Source organism: Trichosurus vulpecula, chromosome 1, assembly GCF_011100635.1.
Source record: "Trichosurus vulpecula isolate mTriVul1 chromosome 1, mTriVul1.pri, whole genome shotgun sequence".
Classification (NCBI taxonomy): Eukaryota; Metazoa; Chordata; class Mammalia; order Diprotodontia; family Phalangeridae; genus Trichosurus; species Trichosurus vulpecula.
In genome coordinates, this window is record NC_050573.1 from 377,337,160 (window position 1) to 377,358,018 (window position 20,859).

Here is a 20,859-nt window from a genome sequence, read left to right on the forward strand (position 1 = left end):
CTCCTATTTGGCCAATGAAAAGCAAGGCCACTCATCTACTTTCCACTCAATGTCAAAATTCCTCTTTATTCACAATCAACTTTACCCCTGTCTCCAAATAAATGTTTTCTCCGTTCCAAGGTTAATAACCCCTCTACCCGGTTCCCTAACACTGTACTACCCTCAGTCATCCTCTTTCTGGTAGTCTCAATCTACAAATATACTCAGGGGATCCCCTTACATTGAAAAATTCTTTGACTGACCATGCTGTCATTTATAGTTCCTGTTGTAATTCTCTCACTTTTTTCACTGCTAAACATTTCAAAGATGGCATACATCTGCTGCCCTCCATTCACTCCACACTCCATCCCTCCTATGCCCTCTGTGATCTAATTTCATACCCATCATTCTAATGAAATGGCTCTCTTGGAAGTCACCAATGATGACCTTGTTGCTAAATCTAAAGGTTATGTTCTCTAACCACATTATCCTAGTACTTTTTTCTGCCTTATGTGAACTGGAAACTTTTTTGCTCCACTGACATCTTAAAGAACATCTTAGTTTTCTTTCTATCTTTCTAGCTGCTCTATTTATATCTCTTTTGCTATCTTCTCTCCCTCTACCACCTCTTAAATACAAGTCTTCCTCAAGGTTCAGTCCTAAGACAATTAATGTTCATTCTCCACTCACTCCTTTCCTTATAAATCTGTCATTTGCATATCTTCAGCTGTCACCTAAATTTTTGCACAACTTCCAAATTTATGAAACTTCATTATGGTTTTTTTCCTAAAACAAAAATATTAAGTAATCAGTAATTAGAAATCACAATTCTCAATGTTGCATATAAAATCTAAAATGTACAACATAATTCAAAAAACTATAGTGGTACCTGATCCTTTAATCTTTGGCTAATTATCTGCATCTTTAGGGGAAAAGACTTGTAATCAACAGAAGAAACAAATGAGAATAAGCAGACTTCAAACCAAGGTAACAACTCAAGTAAGGCATCTATATCCCAAAAGCACCAGCTTCCAGAAAAAAAGCTTTAGAGAACATTAGTCATCATACCTGTACAGTCATTTGCTCTTCCTTAAACTGCCATAATCGGCTTTTGATATTTTGACAATCAGATGTCAAGGTAAGCAGCTCAGCCTCAGCCAGCAACAGCTGTTTCCTGCATCGTGAATAATTCAAAAGCAACTCATAAAATTCATGACGGTCCTGGTGAGCCATACTGTCAAATTCTTCTAAGTATGATTCAACATTTTCTAACCAGGAACAAGGTTCAAAAATTTTCAGTTGTTCCTTAGTAAATGGTACCAGTTCTGATTCAGAAGGGATTTCAGGATAGAGTCGTTCATTCCGTAACAGTGGTTTTACTGCCATTAAAGCTGGTCTTTCTCCAGATAATTCAGCTGGTAATTCGGGATAGAGTTTTTTCAATCTAGTTGGCTGAAAGACTTCTTTGGCTTCATAACAACTCTGTAAGCCCACATTATGTAGCACCTCTGAAGAAAGGCCAACAGGTTGTCTATAATCTTGTCTACTCTCAGTTCCTCTGTCCTGTGTATGTCCTGCTACTGGCTGACTGTAAGCACCAGACTGGAATGTGGTTTCTGAGCGTCCACATTGTGCAGATGTATTATCAGCTCTACCCTTAAGGCCCTGAGAGTCTTCCGCTTTGATGCTCACATCTTCCTCAGGGTTGTACTTTGGCTCAATTTCTTCATACAGTCGATGTTCTTTGACCTCTTCCCCCTCTATTACTATCTCTGAGTTATGTGTTTGGGATCCTTCAATGTCTAAAGTTAAAGAAGTGAGTGAGACATCAAACATTTCCTTCACAGTTTGTAGGCTACTGACATCTTGCAACTGAATCTCAGTTAATGCCTCAGAACATGCTGCTAGGACTTCCCCTGATGGAGAAGGTATTTTCTGCTCTCTACAAGTCTCAGGAAGGTTCACCTCATCAAGTTGTTCTTTCTCAAAAGCTTCACTATATTTCTTCTTTTCCTAAAACAAAATGAAAAATGTTAGGTAATCAGTAACAAGTTTTACTTTAGAAATCATTTATCTTGATATTGTATATAAAACATAAAATGTAAAAGACTTCTTTTTAAGAAAAAACCAAAAATCTTTTAATGGACAGCATGTTAGTCTATAATCTTCCTTACTAATTTGAATATTATATTGAATATAAAAGTTAAGTAGCAGAAAAGTAAACAGACTAGAATTGAAGAAAAAATTCTGATTAGACCATTCTCAATTCCATTACATACTAAGTAAAATTCTAGAATATGAGTTCCTTGGAGGCAGAAGCTGTTTCATTTTTGTTTTTGTATCCCCAGCCTCTGATACAGTGCCTTGCACATAGTAAGGAGTTAATAAATACAAACTGAATATGTGAGGTTTGAAAACTCTTTTAAAAGTACCTTCTTTACAAAATACAAGCTAGGAAGTCATACAGAGAAATACCCATCAGAGAAACCAAACTGAACAAATAATTAAAAATGATTAAACATTTCAAATGATTCTTTTCTTCCTCAAATTACTTTAAATTAAAAAGCTTTGAATGAATTAATAAAAATATTAATCAAAATTAGAACACTCAGGGTTGTTCAAAGCACTATAGTCATAATAGCAAGTCATTAACAAAAGAACACTATATAAGAGCCTCACTAAAGTGGCTCAGTACACTACATAAAAGATTAAAGAGTTTAATATTAAAATGAAGGAAAACTATTTTAGGAAAAACTAAATTCCATTAATATTTTGAGATTTCTTTACACTATTTTTATTTCCATAAATAACATCTAACATTGATATCAATTGTCCAAGGCCATATAAAGAACAAACAACAAAGCTAAGGTTCAAACTCAGGTCCTCTAGCAACAAATTCATTACTTCTTCCACTATACTGAACTAAGGATCATACTGTATAAAATGTATACCATACACTTTAGTACCATAGTACCATACAATTGTTAAATGAATGGGCTGCTTTTCAAAGGAATAGCTGATAGTCTCTTTAAGATTTCATATACAAGATTTCATACATAAGATTTCATGCATGTACTAAGATACATGCATACACACATCTAAAAGAATTAAATTTAACTGAGAAAAATTATTTTACACTTAATTTGAAGGAAATTCTTCACCAGGTTCATGAAGTGGAAACAAAGAAAATGCCTCATCTTCTTGCGCACAAGCAAAACAGCTATGTAAATAACAGCTAGCATTCATATAGCACATGTTTCAGACTTTTTCAAAGTATTGATTGGTTTTTTTTTCCTTTTTTTTAATATTATTTGTTGTTACATGTGCTCTCTTGCTAGGACTGAAGGGAAGGCTACTGGGAGAAATTTTGATGGTATAAAAAAGATATCAATAAACATTTTTTTTATAAAAAGAAAATGAGTTGTGTAAAGAACAAAAATCAATGATATAGGGATTGTTTCATTCTCTGTATTTGTATCCCTAGGAGATTGACTGGAATGTAATAGGTGCCTAATAAATACTTCTTTATAGACCATTTTTCAAAAATTTTAACAGTTGAGTTTCTTTTTCTGTCCCTTTTTCCTATGGTGTGATGGAAAGAACAGTCCATTAGAGACACTGGGTTGGAATCTCGACTGTAACACTTGTTAGCTGCGTGATCCCGAGCAAGCAATTTTGACTCTCTGAACCTCAGGTTCCTCATCTGTAATATCTGAACTACCTACCTCACACGGATGTTGTGTGACAAGTATTTCATAGGCCCTAAAGAGCAATCACAATGCAAACATAACCTACTATTAAGGACAACATGTTCTCACTCTTCTGTTTCTCAGGATCAAACAGGATCAGTATCACATGGCATCCATCACACAGTGGTTCTCAAACTTTCTGGTCTCAGGAACCTTTTATACTCTTAAAAATTATCAAGGACCCCAAAAAGCTGTTGTTTATGTAGGTTACACTATTGATATTTACCTCAATAGAAATTAAAATGTCTCCATATCATATGGCAATAGTTTTAACCTCACGGATCCCTTAAACATGGTCCCCAAACTGCTGATAAAAACTGTACTGAGGACATGGACGACAATCATTTATTTACTAAGTGATTAGAGAGTACCATGAAGGAGTTACAGTTAACTGTTGTATCTCTCTCTCAAGGAGGAATAAAAAACTTTGTAACCTGCTAATTTCAGAGCACAGTACAAGCAGATAGCAACACACATCAGGCTTATTCCTAACTCCGGTTTTAGAGGTAAACCCAATTTAGTCTTTGTAGGGTATTAGCAAAGTATCAAGAGTTCTTCCTTCTCCTTGACGAGGCAAACCCCTCTCTCTATATGCACCCAAGTTCCCTCCTGTTTTCTGAACAGATTGCCCTCATTTTCTCAGCTTCAATCTCTCCCTAGCCATTGGCTCCTTCCCAGATACCTACAAACAAGCCCTAACTTAAAGGAATCCTCACTTTGGTCAGAAGGTATGAATAAACAATTCTGAAAAGAATAACTGCAAACTAGTAACCACCACATGAAAGAACGCTTCAAAACACTAATAATGAAAGAAATGCAACTCAAAACAACCCTGAGGTTTCATCTCACCCAGCTAACTGGTAAAGATGACGAGCGATGGGAACAGTCAATGTTGGAGGGACTGTAGAGAAACAGGCAAACTAGTGTCCTGTTTGTTGAGTCAGGAATTCGTATAACCACTTTGGAATGCAATTTGGAATTACAAAAATAAAGTCCCTGTCACCCAGAGATTCCACTGCTAGGCACATACCCCAAAAGAGGTCACTGATAAAAATAAAGTCTCCATATACATCAAAATATTTTTGTGGTAGCACTTTTTGTGGTACAAAAGAACTGGAAACAAAGCACATGTTGATAGAATGTGAAATGACAACAAATTGTGGTACATAAATGTAGTAGAATATTGCTATACTGTAAGAAAAAATGAATGTGATGAATGCAAAACATAGGAAGTCTTATATGAACTATAAGAGCAAAGAAAGCAGAGCCAAGAAAGCAATATATAAGATGACTAGATCAAAGCAAATGTAAAGAACCACTACCAGAAAACAATCAAAAATGAATATTACAAAATTATAAAGACCAAATATAAGAACACACCTCCCCCACTCCTTTGCACAGGTGGGATCACAGATAAGGTACACTGCATATATTTTCATATTCGTTCAGTGAATTGATAGGTTACAACTAGTTTTTGCTTCTTCCTGTTTTTATTTTTTAAAATTATCTGTTACATGGAATGGCTCTCTGGGTGAGGGCCAAGATAGATATAAGGGAAAACTTGGGCAAGGTAAAAAAACAGAAGATAGCAGTAAAATACATTTATTATTCCTTTAAAAAAAAAAAAAAAGATCCACACTATCCCCTCCCCAAGACCTTTAACTAAACTCCTAGAGAAAGCTATCTCTTCACTTCTATGGCATCTACCCTATCTACACTATTCACACTACCTACAAAGGTATCTCCACTCCTTCTCCTCTCACTAGCTTCAAATCCCTCAGCTGACTGGATTCTGACCTCACTATTCAACCAAAACTGCCCACAACAAAATTATCAAAAATCTCTTAATTGACAAATCTCATAGCCTTTGCTTTAATCCTCCTCTTTCCTAGCCTCTCTACAACCTATCAATCTCTCTCTTCTCCTATATGCTTATTCCTCTCTAGGTTTTCATGATACTGCTTCTCTCCTGGTTCTCCTACCTGACTTCTCCTTTTCAGTCTCCTCTGCTATATCTTCGTCCAGGTGATGTTCCCCATGGCTCTGTTCAAGCCCCTCTTCTCCTCCTCCTCAATATTATCTTGCATGGTAATCTCACCAGCTTCCATGGGTTCAATTATCATCTACATGCAGATGATTTCTTGATCTAGATATCCATCTTAGTTTTTCTCCTGAGCTACAACTCCACATTACCAACTGCCTTTTCGGACATCTTGAACTGGATGCCTGTAGGTATCTCAAAATCAACATACACAAATAGAACTCATTGTCTTTCCTCCTAAACCCTCCTCTCTTCCCAATATTCCCTATTACTGTTGAGTGTGTCACCATTTTCCTATTCACCCAGCTTCAGAACCTAGGCTGTCATCCTTGACTTGTCATGCTCATACCCTATATCCAATCAGTTACCAAATCCTGTAGATTTTATCTTTGTAACATTTCTCCTACATACCCCCTTCTGCCCTCTAATACTACCACAACTCTAGTGCTGGCCATCATCACCTCATACCAGGACTGCTGCAATAGCCTTCTGATTGGTCTCTCTGCCTTATCTCTCCCCTCTCCAGTAATCCTCCACTCAGCTGTCAAAGTGATCTTCAGGTGGTACACTGGACCTAGAGTCTGGAAAACCTGAGCTCCAGATACTTTATGAGCTGTGTGATGTCACTCAAGCCCTGTCTGCTTTAGTTTTCTCCACTGTAAAATTGGGATGATAATAGCACCTACCTCCCAGGGTGGTCATGAGGATCAAATGAGATAACATTTCTAAAGCACTTAGCACAGCAGCTAGCATACAGTAGCACTTAATGTTTGTTTCCTTCCTTTTTTCCTGAAGTGCTGATCTGACCATGTCACACCCCTTTTTAATAAACTCAAATTCCTCGTAAGATCAAATATAAAATCCTCTATTTGGCATTCAAAGTCTTCACAATCTGGTCCCTTTCTACCTTTCCAGTCCTCTTACACTTCATTCCCCTCCACTTACATTCCAATGACACTGGTCCCCTTTTCCTAGCACAGGACACTCAGCTTCCTAATCACATGCATTTTCACTAGCTTGTCAATCAGTCAGTCAATAATATTTATTAAATGCCTGGAAACTCTTCTCTTCCCATCTCTGCCTATTGGCTTCCTTCTAGTCTCAGATAAAATTCTGCCCAGGAAATTCTTCCCTGTCTCCCTTAATGCTGAGATTACTTCCAACTTATTCTGAATAGATCTTGTATATACCAAGTTGTTTGTAGGTTGTCTCCTCCAGCTAGGTGGCATAGAGGGTAGAGTTATGGGCCTCAAGAAGTTAAGAAACACTGAATTCAAACCCAGCTTCAGACTAGCTGTGACACCCCAGACAAATTACTTGATCACTCTCTACCTCAGTTTCCCCCACTGTAAAATGGGGATAAAAGTATCTACATGCCAGGGTTGTTGTGAGGATAAATGATTTGTAAAGCACTTAGCACAATGCCTGGCAAATAGTAGGCACTTAATAAATGCTTGACTTGACTATACCTAAGCCATTCCCAAGAATTCAGAAAGTAGGCACAATTTATAGCAATTCCACAGGGACTACTGAAACTTTCAGAGCTTTTCCTCAACTTGCACTGGCAGATGTAGCAGATGAAAGAGGCCTTGTACTAAATTCAATTCGACAAATATTTACGCAGCAACTTTCTCTGCAAAGTGTTGTGGATACAATGACCAAAAAAAAAAAAAAAAGGAAAAGAAAGCTTCTGCCCACTAGGAGCTTATATTCTACTAAGGGACAAAATATGTCCACAAATAAATAAACACAAAGTAATTTCTAGCCAGAGAACACTATGACGAAGGGAGATGAAAGGAGCTAAAAAAAAAATTTTAGACAGGAAATAGCACATGAGCTGTGCTTTACAGGAAGTTAGGGATTTTAAGAAATAAAGATGCAAGAGAATGCATCCCAGGCTGGCCTTAAGTGTAAAAACTACCTTAACAAACCTATTTCTCTGCCCCTCCATCCCTGCAAACAGAATGATATCCTGTCAAGACACTCAAAGAATTCTGCTTCCTCCTACTGCAAGATCAGTTTACAAGCCCCCATCTTTACTTCTTTTTTGAAAATAGTGTTCAGAACCCAGAATTTCAACAAGATGTTTTTTAGTAGCTAAAGGGGAAGCCAACAAAGATTGATCACCTTCATTTGATTATCTTCCCACCCCCATTCATTCCTGACTCCCAAGTCCAGGGTTCTACGTTGGGTAGTTGACATTTACAGGCAAATATTAATGCTCCCAATATAAAATGGCAAAATAAATTCATCTTTAAGCGATGATAAACTGCTCATTCAAATATGAGATGATACACATATCCCATCTGAATCCTATTATCATCAGAGTTCACAGAGGAAGTGCTGTTAGACAAGGCCTGGCAGTAGTTTTGTTATGTTCTTGATAATATTAAAAGAATGTAAGAAAGGGGAAAAGGAATATATTGGTGGTGAGGTGGGGATTTGGGGGGGGGGGAGGAAGATTAAAGAAAATTATCTCAAATAATTAAAGTTCACAAGCAGATATCTATATAAATGAGGATGAGGCGGGGAATAGACTGACATGAACCTCACTCTCATCTAAACTGGTCAAAAGGAAGGAAGAATATACACAGTCAAGTACAAATATATAGATAGATATAGATGTATTTCACTCAACAAGAAAGGGGGAAATGGAGGAGAGGGAATTAGGAGTGTACATTAAGGGAGGGATTAGTCCTAAGCAAAACAAACTCTAAGGATGTACAAAAATAATTATAGCTCTTTTTAAGGTGGCAAAGAATGGGACTCTAAGGGGATACCCATTAATTGAGGAATGGTAAAAACAAGCTATGGTATATAAATGCAATGGAAAACTCTTATGCTGAGCTCTTATCTATGTAATGACCAACCAGGATTCCAGAGGACTAATGATGAAATACACTCCCCACCTCCTGATAGAGAGGTAAAAAACTCAAAATACAGAACGAGACAAATTTTTTTGGACCTAGCCAATGAAGAAATTTTTTTTGACTGACTATACATGTTTGTAATTTTTTCCTTGTATTCTCAAGGTGGGGGGGTGAGGCGGAGATTGTGAGAAGGTACATCTTGGGTGATTCAAACAATTAAAAATATAAACAAAGTAAATACTGATAACTGTGAGAGAGAGGGCACCAGCAAGTGGAGGATCAGGAAAGGCTGCATGTAGAAGGTGGTATCTCAGCTACTGTAATGAAAGTAAGGGTTTCTAAGAGACAAATGAGCAGGGAGTACATCCAGAAAGGAAGTGGACAGCCAGTGTAATGGAATAGAGATGGGAGATGGAGTGTCATTTGAGGAACAGCAAAAATATTTTGGCTGAAATGGTAAAAGTGAGGATAAGAAGGTAATGTATAGTGAGGCTAGGAAGGTAGGTTGAGGTGAGGTTATGAAGTGCTTAAATGCCAGAGAAAGTTTTATTTTTCTTCAGGAGATAATTAAGGAGCCACTGGAGTTTACTGCAGGGGAGTGAGAAAGGGGGAGAGGGTAACATGGTGAGTAATATTCTAGGAAAACCATGTTGGCAGTATTGCTGATAGGTCAAAGTGGGGAAGAGACCTGAGACAAGGAGACCAATTAAGGAAACTACGGCAATGGTCTAGGCAAGAGGTGATAAAGTAGAAATTATAGGGTTTCTATGTAGTATTTGAAAGAATGCCTCCAACTTTATTCATATCCTTAAAGTTCAACCAATGATAATACGTGGGGTGTTTCTGTCATCCATCCTCCATAAATAAGTTCAACATATCCCAAAATGCTTTTACATAAGTTACACTATCTTCTTCAGAATAGCTTAGGCTTGAAAAACTTTTTTTATGTTTTTCCATCATGGAATAATTTCCCCACATTCAAAAGATAATATAATCCCCAACTTGGAAGGGACCAAAGTCAAAGTGGATACATGTAAATTTGAATGGTAGATTCTGTACGCATGAAAATGCACTTTAGAACAGAAGAAACATTCACGAATAAATAAGCACTTGGAGTGGGATCTCTTTCTGCAAGTGAATCAGCCCAAGTTTAATAAGTAGGTGCAGCTTCACAATTCATCATTATACATGCCAAATGGATGCCAAGTAAAAATTACGGAAAGAGAAGAGAGAAGAAATGTCCTTCTGTGCCCTCCCAGCTACCAATGCTACAAATGCTACTGTCTTATAATTCCTAGAAAGCACTGGAAGAGCAGGGTAAGAGGGAGCATTCATCAGTCTCATCCTTATGATCACTATTTGGGAGAGGAAGTATACCCCGATGGCATTAATGCCTCACTAATGAAGTCTCACGTCATTACCTGCAATATATAAATAGTAACCTCAAAAAAATTATTTTAATCACTTTACAGAAGATTTTCTAGGAATCAGATGAACATCACAAGAGCTACAAACTGACCTTGGGAAATCATCAGATGATTAATATCAAAGAATGTAGGTCAATCAAGTGGTAAAACAAAGAAGAAATTTCTAGTGACTTAATAATAACACTGTTCACTTCCTGTTCAAAATTGCACAAGCTCATAAGCTGCCAAATTTTACCACAAAGATGGTAAATTATTTTTTTATGCAATACTTTTACACACTGGCAAGTATCAAACACGCCAACAGTATGCTTATTCTTTCCATAGCTCTGCCTTTTTCTTTTCCCTTCTTTTTATACAATTAACATAACAATAAATGTAAGCCAATTAATTATCATTGGCAGGTGAAACTAACCAATGATTTTTCTTTACTCTGAATGGAAGTGTATTAGATGAAAGGCAGAGGGGAAGAAAAGACCTCATCTGCATTAAATGAACATTTGACAAACAAGGGATGGAATTTTCAAGAGCTAAAAAGAATTTATTAAAATTATAAAAACAAACAAGAAAAAGATTAGAGACAAAAAGATCCACAATAGTTTATATAAGGCCACATCTGCCTTTCATTTAGACAAATGTAATTTAAAAAAAATTAAACTGACCATGTGCGTCAATAACTAGGGTGGATTAATAGTATCGCAGGCTCTACCTGTCAGATCTATGGAAAAGGGAAGAATTTATGACCAAACAAGAAATAGAGAACATTATGAAATGCAAAATGGATAATTTTGATTAAATTGAAAAGGTTTTGCACAAACAAAGCCAATGCTACCAAGATTAGAAGGGAAACAGAAAGATGGGAAACAATTTTTACAACCAGTCTCTGATAAAGGCCTCATTTCTAAAACATATAGAGAACTGAGTCAAATTTATAAGAATACAAGTCATTCCCCAATTGATAAATGGTCAAAGTATATGAACAGTTTTCAGAGGAAGGAATTAAAGCTATCTATAGTCATGTGAAAAAATGCTCTACATCACTGATTAGAGAAATGTAAATCAAAACAACTCTGAGGTACCATATCACACTTATCAGATTGGCTAACATGACAAAACAGGAAAATGATAAATGTTGGAGAAGACGTGGGGCAAACACTAATGTATTGTTGGTGGAGTTGTGAAATGATCCCACCATTCCAGAGAGCAATTTGGAACTATGCCCAAAGAGTTATAAAACTGCATACCCTTTGATCCAGCAATACCACTTCTAGGTCTGTATCTCAAAGAGATCATACAAGGAGGAAAAAGACCCATATGTGCAAAAATATTTATAGCAGCTCTTTTTGCGGTAGAAAAGAATTGGAAATTGAGGGGAAGTCCATCAATTAGGGAATGGCTGGACAAGTTGTGGTATATGCATGTAATATATGTAATTGTACTATAAGAAATGATGAGCAAGTGGACTTCAGAAAAACCTGGAAAGACTTATATGAACTGATATGAACAGAGTGAAGTGAACAGAACCAAGAGAACATTGTACACAATAACAGCCACATTGTGCGATGACTGACTTTGATAGACTCAGCTCTTCTCAGCATTGCAAAGATCTAGGGCAATTCCAAGGGACTCATGGGTTGGACGATGCTATCCACATCCAGCAAAAGAACTTCGGAGTCTGAATACAAATGGAAACATACTACTTGCTCTCCTTGTCTTTTGTTGTTTTGTTTTCTTTCTTCTTTCTCATGGTTCCTCCCATTATTTCTAATTCTTAGAATTTACATCATGATTAATGTGAAGATATGTTTAGTATGAATGTGTAAGTAGAGCCTATATCAGATTGCAGGCCATCTTGGGGAGAGGGAAGAGGGAGGAACAGAAAATCTGAAACTCAAAATCTTATGGAGGCAAATGTTGAAAACTAAAAATAAATAAATCATAAAAAATTTTTAAAATAGTATCATAGGTTCATAGATTTAGAGCTGTAAGCTTATATGCCATCAGAGTAGGAAAAGGAGAGAGAATGAAGAAAGGCCAGGGTGACCTGAGGCACAGTATTTAAGGAACATCATACCCTCCCTCCCTCCACAAACAATCATACATTTTGTCATTATATGTTGGCTTTGAAAGGGCAGATCAATGGACAAAACAAGGAACCTGGAGCATGATACAACATTCATTAATTCAATAACCACTGGTTAAGTACATCTCCCATTAGCTCTTCGACAACTCTCTACGATTATTAGTAAACTACTCATGGTTATACAGCACTTTAGGGTTAACAAAGCACTTCTCCAGTAACAACCCTGTAAGATAAGAGTTGCAAGTATTATCTCCAATTTTACAGATGGGAAAATAAACTCATAAAAGTTTATTTACTTGCCCATGATCACACTACTAATCCAGTAAGAAGCTAAGGTGAGATTTGAACTTAGATCTCATCAAGTCCAGCACTCTTTTTATTACAAAAATAGAACTGTTCAAGGGTTATCTGTTTAACTTTTATTAAACATGTGAGATAATACCACAAAATATTATAGCATCTAGATTTTTTTTAGGAAGCAGGTTGAGAAAAGGAAAATCTCTCTTCTATTTGGCACTGGACTTACACTGATATGTACATGGAGTTTTGCTGATTACAGTTTCTCAGTCAACTAGCATTTATTGAGCACCTACTATGTGTTAGGCAGTGTGCTAAGTGCTGGGGATACAAAGAAAAGTAAAGCAGTCTCAGCTATCAAGGACTTAACAATCTAATGGAGGAGACAATGTACAACAACTATGTATAAGCATGATACATACAGGATAAATTGAAGGATAGTCTCAGAGAGAGGGCATTAAGATTGAGGACAGGGAAAGGCTTCTTACAGAGAGAAGGGACTTTAGCTGAGGCCTAAAGGAAGCCAAGAGAAGCTAGGAGGCAGATTAGAGCCCTGTTATTATTTTATAGCACTTATGACAACTACTGAAAGAATGAAAATGTCACCAGCAGGTTTTGAGTAGATCCACTAGCTCCCAAACAGCAGAAAGACCAATTTTTGTGATGCATTGGAAACAACAGTGGACTTCATGCTCCTTGGCACCTAGCATGGTGCCTGGCACACAGTCAGCACTTAGTACTTGTTGCTGTTGTAACACCAGCTCAAATTCCAGTTCTTCCACTTGCTCATTGCCATTTCACCTCCCTAAGCCTCAGTTTCCTTATCTAATTTGCACTACCAGAAGCCAGCACTTTGTGAACTATAAAGTCCTCTGGATTAGAGGGCTGAGAGCAGAGCACTAAATTCCATGCAAAACCTTCCTTTATGGAATGCATAACCTAGACTTTGCAGCTCGCTCCACTTTTTATCTGCAGCTCTGCCCATTTTCAACTCCACAGAACAAGATGAACTCTCCATACCCCACCCTGGGTACACCCTGATGTCCTGTTTCCCCCTCTTCCCACCTTTGCAGCTTCTCCTGTTACATTGTAAGCTCCATGAGGGCAGAAATTTTTCTTTTTTTATCTTTGTATCTTTCTTTTCCTTATCTGTATCCTCAGTGCTTAGCACAGTGCCTGGAACACAGGAGGCACTTAATAAGTTTACTGAATTGAATAATGTTTGCTCTAAGGAAATTTACCCCAAGAAAAAGGCAGGCAGCAAAACAAAACTTAAATGGATCAGTTTCACAAAGAAATCCCACAAAGACCCCTATGCTTCTCCAAATATTTCTCCAAGGTGCCTATCAAAATCTCATTTCAGGAAGACCTTCTGAATTATAAGATTCTAATGGCAATTCCTTCATTTTTCTGATTTGTTCTATCTTTTGCTTTTTGTCACTGTTGATCACCCTCTTCTTCTGGATATTCTCTTTTCAGACTTGTGACACTGCTCCCTCCTGGTTCTCCTCCCAACCAGCTGATTGCTCCTCAGTTTTCTTTGCTGGGTCATCATACAAATTAGTTATGGGTGTTTTCAAAGGCTTTATCCTGAGACTTCTCTATATGTATTACCTCACCTCATGATCTCATTTGTTCCCATAGGTTTAATTATCATCTCTATGCAGATAACTTCCAAATCTATAAATACAGCCCTATATATTCTCTCTCCTGAGCTCCTGTCTCACACCACAAACTGACTTTTGGATATCTCAAACTGGATATTGTATAAGCATCTCAAACAACACAATTAAGCAGAACTCATTCTCTTTCCTCAAAAATCCTCCCCCAATATCCAACTTTCGTATTACTGCTGAGGGCACCAACACCTTCCCAGTCAGCCAGGCCTGAAATCTTAGTATCATTCTCCACTCCTCACTCTCCCTCATTCCACTTAACCAATCAATTGTCAAGCCTCATCAATTCTACCTTCTACCCATCTCTTATTTACATCCCCTCTCCACTCACACAGCAGGCACCCTAGTGCAGGACTTTATCACCTCACAGCTGGACTACTGCCATACCCTTCCTATTGGTCTTCCAGGCTCAGTTCTCTACCCACTCTAATCCCTCCACTCAAAGTGATTTTCTTAAAGCTCAAGTCTATACATAACACCACCACCCCAACTCAATAAATTCCAGAGGCTCCCTATTGCCTCTAGGATCAAATATAATATAATCCTCTGGCACTTCACAATCAAAATCCATACTAGTTTTCCGGTGTTGTTACCATCTACCTTCTCTCTACCTCTATAATCCAGCTGTACAGTCTACTTGTTGTTCTTTCATCTCCCAAATCCCAAAAGGCAGTTTTCCTATGAATGAAATGCCCTTCATCCTCACCTCTACCTCCCAGCTTTCTTTAAGACTTCACTCAAACCCCAGCCAAAGGAGGCCTTTCATCTCCACTTTCCTCTGAGATCGCCTTCCATTTAAACTGTTTTAACAACAATTTGGCTAGCAGCTGCTGTAGGGGTGTAAGACCCAACAAGACCAGCAACAAGAGCTGCCACCACAGGTTCTTTTGATCTGCTTTACTAAGGAAAGCAACATTAAGGGGTTAACAATCTTACTTGAATCAAACATACAAATATCATTCACTTAGTTCAGGAGAAAAAACCAGCAACCTTGATGGGGTGCTTGGGTGCTTATGCACCCTAATTATAACATTTCTCCTTGGCCTCTGCTTGGGTGCCTGTGCCTGGACCCCAATTCCAAAACCACATTCAGTTCTAAAATCACATCTCTCCCTAGCCTCAAAATACTGCCTGAGACAGTTCCACAGCATGCCTTAGCAAAACACTTATCTCTCCTCCTGATACTGAGGCCAGTTGTACCTATAGAATTATCAGTTTATGTATATGCTAATTGGCTGTGCACTGGGCCATAACAATATTTACTACTAATATGTATCCTAGACATAGTCAAATGTATACTCCCTTACAGTCATCTTGTCTAACAAGACATTTGATGGAAGCGACCTGGATATTTCCAGTTAGCCCTGACCGTTGGTTGACTTAGTGGCAGTTCATGGTCAAAACCACACCTCCAGGTAGGACCCTCTTCCCCCCAAGTCCCCCTCCCCGCCCTTGGACTATTTCCCAGTGAACTCTAGGTAAGATACCTGCAGAGTAGATACAAAAAGTGCATGTTCCTTTAAGAACTGACCACCCCTTAACCACTCCCTAATCCCACCCCAAAACACCTAATTAACATGTTTCACCTCCAAATCTCCTATATAAACTTCCCTGTGCCCCTGTAAGGTTGCAGGTTCCCTAAGAACTCTTGCCCACTGTAAGAGTAATAAATCTTTGCCACCTTGACTTAAAGAATGCTTGAGATCATGAATTTATTCTAGACACCCCAACCCTCTCCAGTACTCAGGTCCTTGAGGGGCACTCCCCCTCAACGACCTAATCTGGGAACTCCAGTCTTGGGGTTCCTGGACCTTGTCCCCCTCAACCCTCAACAACCTGAACTTCAGAGCAAAGACAAATATATTACAGACATCAATAGACAGACGTTGTCTGATTCAAATCACAATTCATAGTTAGCAGAGAATCACCAACATCTATCTGGGTTACAAAGCCAGGAGGCAGTTATGGATTGCCCAGAGTCTCAACACACCAACAAAAGTCAAATGCCAACTTAGGATCTTATATACCTGTTTCAGGGCCCTGGGGCACTTGATTTTCTCAGTGCTAAAAAGCACTCAAACAAAGAACAGTGAAAAATCCCATTTAAGGTACAGGAGAGTTAATCCCTAGCACCACCATATACAAGTCAATGACTCCTGATTGTCTTAGTGCTGAGAAACACTCCAAGACAAGATCCCACTTTATCTGCCCCTTTCAAACAAAGGCACTTAAGAGAAGAATGTCACGGCCTCAGACACTTGACACATGTACTAGCTGTGTGACCTTGGGCAAGTCACTTAACCCCAAATGCCCTGCCAAAAAAAGGAAAAAAAAAAAGAGAGAGAGAAGAAAGGCAAAAAGTCCCACCTTAATTACTGATACAACTGTACATACACATCTTGTACATGCTATCACCACTAGAATAGTGAGGGCAGGGACTAAGTTTTTGTTTGGGTTTTTTTTTTTTGCCTTACTTTGTATCCCAAGCATATACACAATGCCTGGAACAAAGCAAGCATTAAAAAATGCTGGTTGACTAACTGTAATTCTCAACCTACAGCAGCTTTTGACCCTGTCAACCATCCTCCCACCTTCCTCTTCTGGATACTTTCTCATACTTCAGCCTTTGCCATACTCTCTTTTCCTGGTTTTCCTCCTGCCTGTCTAACTATTACTCTTGTCTCCTTTGATAAATATACCCATCATACATATCCTGCCCACTAAGCTGTAGGTATCACCCAAGGCTCTATCTGGGCCTTCTCCCTAGGTGATCTCTCATCAATTCCGATGAGTTCAATTATTTTCTCTCTACACGGGTGACTCCCTAGCTCCTCTCCTGAACTCCAGTCCTACATTACTAACTGCCTATTAGGCACCTATATGTGGATATTCCTCAGATATCAAATTCTGTATGTTAAAGCCAGAAATCATGACAAACCTCCAAAACAAGGTTCCTCCTCCAAAATGTCCCATTTCTGTTAAAGGCACAAACATTCATCCCTTCCAATCATACGGAGTTCACAATCTTAGACTCAGCTTGGACTTCCCTCTCCCAAACCCCTCACATCCAACAACTGTTAAGTCTTATTGATCCTCTCATCTCTCTCACATCTGTCTATCACCATCTCTCCATTTTATGGGTACAACTGTAAGCCCTTATCACCACTCACCTGAACTACTGAAATAGCCTCCTAAATGGTTTCCTCTCTCTCCAATTCATACTACACAAGCTGTCAAAATAATCTTCCAGAGCCATAGACCTGACCATATCACTTATTCAAAAATCTTCAGCAGCGCTTTATTGCCTCTAGGATAAAATACAAATTTTTCCTTTGGCATTTAAAGTCCTCCACAAACTGACTCACTCCTCCCTTTCTACCTTTATTTCATATTACTCCCCTTCGTACAACCCTTACGTTCCAGCCAAACTCACCGATTAGCAGTTCTTCGAATTCAACATTTCATTTCCTATCTCCACTTCTTCACAAAAGTCCTCTCCATCCTCATTTTCAACTGTTAAAATAAATCCTTACTTCCTTCAAAGTCAGCTCAATTTTTTTTTTATCATTCCCCAGAGTTGTTAACACTCTCTCAATTACCTTGTATTTCCTCATGTAGGTAATCAGAGCCCAAGTGCCTCCCCTCTAACACCTGTTCCCTGGAACATTATGTACATAAAAAGGCTTAATAAATGTTTATTGAATAGTTGAGTTAAAATGGTTGTTGGTTTTTTTTTTTTTTGAGGGAGGAAGGCAGGTCAATTAGGATTAAGTGACTTGCCCAAGGTCACACAGCTACTAAGTGTGTCAAGCGTCTGAGGCCATATTTGAACTCAGATCCTCCTACTCCAGGGCTGGTGCTCTACTCACTTCGTCACCTAGCTACCCAAAGTTGAGTTGAATTGAATGTACACCTAACATCCGGAAATGAATTAAAGTATGAGGAGTGTTGGGCACTACTTGGCACTGACTGCCGTTATTCCTTTCCATATAAACCTGGCTGTCAGGAAGTTAAAATTATCTGACTCCAGACTTGTATCATGAATATTTTATATGTGGAAAATTCTTTCAAGACACGGGAATAGAACAAGTACACTGGATGGATACTCTCTATATCTGGAAAATCTGGAGGAAGCCAATGAAAAGAACACTGAATAAGAAGGTACAATCTACACCACTGAAGGGAGTGACATTACCTACATCACTGGAGAGAGATCACAGATCCATCAAAATATATTGAGTCTGATACAAAAAAAATTCAAAATCCTAACCCAGTTTACCATAAATGTCATGTCAGTCTAACCAAGAGCACCAAGAGAATCCAGAGATCATCTTAACCAGGTAAGTAAGAGGTCTCAAATCTGTGGGCCTAGTATGTAGCTCAGACTGCTGAACATTCACATAAAACCAATAACACAAAATCAAAAGTGAAAAATGAGACCTCTTTTTACCTCCAAATTTTTTTGGGTGACTGAGGTCTGGAGAAGGTTCTTGGATGTATCCCACACAAAACATGCTACACAGTCTAATTTGCATTTCTCTGTCTCCATGGGTGGTACTTTCACCTCAAAGGGCTTCAGGTAAAGATGAAGGCAGATGGCAACCAAAAGAGTCAAACAAGTTGCAAACAGAGAAAAAACTCGGAAATGTTTAAATTGGGGCAAAGAAGCGTGCTGGAGAAAGTCCCCTGGGGGAAGAAGCATACCTTGGGGCAGGATGAATTTTACTCTTTTTAGGAAAAGAGGGAGAGAAATCAACCTGGGGCCTGGAGTGGATCCACTAGCTGGAGAGAGGAGATAAACTTCAGGGGCCAGATGACAAACCTTCAGTAGCCTCACCCCGGTCAAGATTTGGTTCCAGGTCAGAGACTCTAGTCTCCAGAAAGACAAGGGGAATGATGAAATCTTGGAAAAGAGAACTAGCGCATTAACGAAATTCAGAAACCCCAGGGAAGGCAGGAAAGGAGGGCCCCCAGTGAGTTTGGAAGTCTGAGCCCCTGACAGAGTTTGTTAAAGGCGATGGGGTGGGACAGAAGATGGACAATGTGGTCTGTGGCAATGGGGAGTGCGTTCATTAAAAGAAGTCTTCGGTCTACAGACTGAGGCAAGACAAGAGTACCTCAGTGGCTGGACAGGGTTAGGGTCGGTGCTACCCCGTGACTGGGAACTGAGGGCAGCCCCTGGGCTATGAAGGAGGGGAGGGGAGAGGGGGAAGGGGGGGGCGACGCAGACAGTGGGAGCAGATTAAGTCTGGTCTTTAACTTGGGGGGAAGGGCCAGGGTCGATTCCACGATTGGGGATTTGGGGGTGGGGTAAGGAAAGGTCTACGGCCTAAATTGGGTTAGGGGGCTGGGGGAAGGGGAGGGAAGGGGAGGAAGGACCAGGGTCTGGGATGGGGGGGATGGGGAGAATTCGAGTCTGTGACTGAAGACTCGGGAGGACAGGGGTCTGTGACTAGGGAGGAAAAGAGAATCAACATCAGTGACGGAGGGGCAAGGTTCGAAAGACCGGGGTCTCTGATTGGGGGGAAGAGCCGGGTCCGAGACTAAGGGGCAGGGAGCATTGAGGTGTGGGTCTGGGGGGGGGGGGCGGGGACGACCGGGGTCCATGATTGGAAGAGGGGATAGCAGCGGGTCAGTGATGGGGGGGGGGGAAGGGTCGGGATCTGTGATTGGAGGGCAAGGAAGGGCTGGGGGCTCTGATTGGGGGGCTAAGACAGGGCCAAGAACTGTGACGGGGTTGAGGGGGGCTGAGAAAGGACTGGGGTTTGTGATTGGGGAGCTGGGAAAAGGCCGGGGTGTGTGATTGGAGGGCGAGGAAGGGCTGGGGTCTATGATTGGGGGGCGAGAAAGGGCCGGGGTCTGTGATTGGGGGGCTGGCGCCCGATGTTGGGCCAGGTGAGGGTCACAACCACTAGACTAGAGGGGGAGGGGGAGCGTCTGTGAGGCGCCGGAGTAGTGGGGTAGTGAGGGGAGGTACGCGGGGGGGGGGGGGTTGGGGGAAAGGCATAATGGGGAAGACGTAGGCCCGCGGAGACCCACCTTGGTTTTAGCCCGACTGGCCTTGGCCTTGGTCCGACGCGGGGGCCTCACCGCCTCGGCCATGTTTCCGGCTTCTGCTCTGACCCGAGTTTGTTATTGTCAAAATGCTTCCCCACGCACAGTGCTCTTCAGTTTCCGGCCTCAGTCACGTGGCTCGCGCCTCCACCAATCCCCTACGAGGGGTCGGACCTGAACGCCCTACGGGCCATGGAATGAGGCAAACTACCCCGCGGCGGCCCTTTTCTTGGGAGCGATCCTGGCTCTCGGGATTCGCGGCTTCTCCCAGTGACCCAGATCCGTGCTGCCTCGGTGCGGGGTGTTCGACGGGGAGGAGAAAGAAGAGCGCATGCGCCCAGCGCCTCCTTCCAGCCTCCACCCCTCAACCTGGCGTAGAACCAGCGCTCCAGGAGCCGTCGGGTCCCCAGACCCCGAACCCTGCGAGTTAGCACTCTCTCCAGCCTCTCCTTTGAAGCCCTCCTGAGCTTAGGCGCCCACGACCCTCTGGAGCGGCCCATTCCATTTTGGAACCGCCCTTATTGTCTCCTTAGGAAGCTTTGCTTTTTATTTTTGTTTTGCTTTATGGAGATGGAGAACTCCCGGATGAAAAAACTCCCTCTGCCTGTGGAGATCGGCATCTCTTCTGCCACCGGTCTAGTCTTAAAGAGGCTCCTAGAGCACCGCAGGGCTGAGGTCTCCCAGCA

General features: G+C 40.4%; 1 protein-coding gene across 1 annotated transcript in view; it reads right to left on the minus strand.

Moving 5' to 3' along the window:
* EPG5 (ectopic P-granules autophagy protein 5 homolog) overlaps nt 1-20,221 on the minus strand; it is a 134,981-nt gene extending 114,760 nt beyond the window's left edge. The window contains exons 1-2 of the mRNA XM_036746153.1: nt 20,159-20,221; nt 1,048-1,992 (exon numbers count right to left, since the gene is read on the minus strand). Coding sequence (XP_036602048.1) covers nt 1,048-1,992; nt 20,159-20,221 — 1,008 coding nt within the window. The remainder of the gene's footprint in view (nt 1-1,047; nt 1,993-20,158) is intronic.
* Nucleotides 20,222-20,859: the final 638 nt, after the last annotated feature.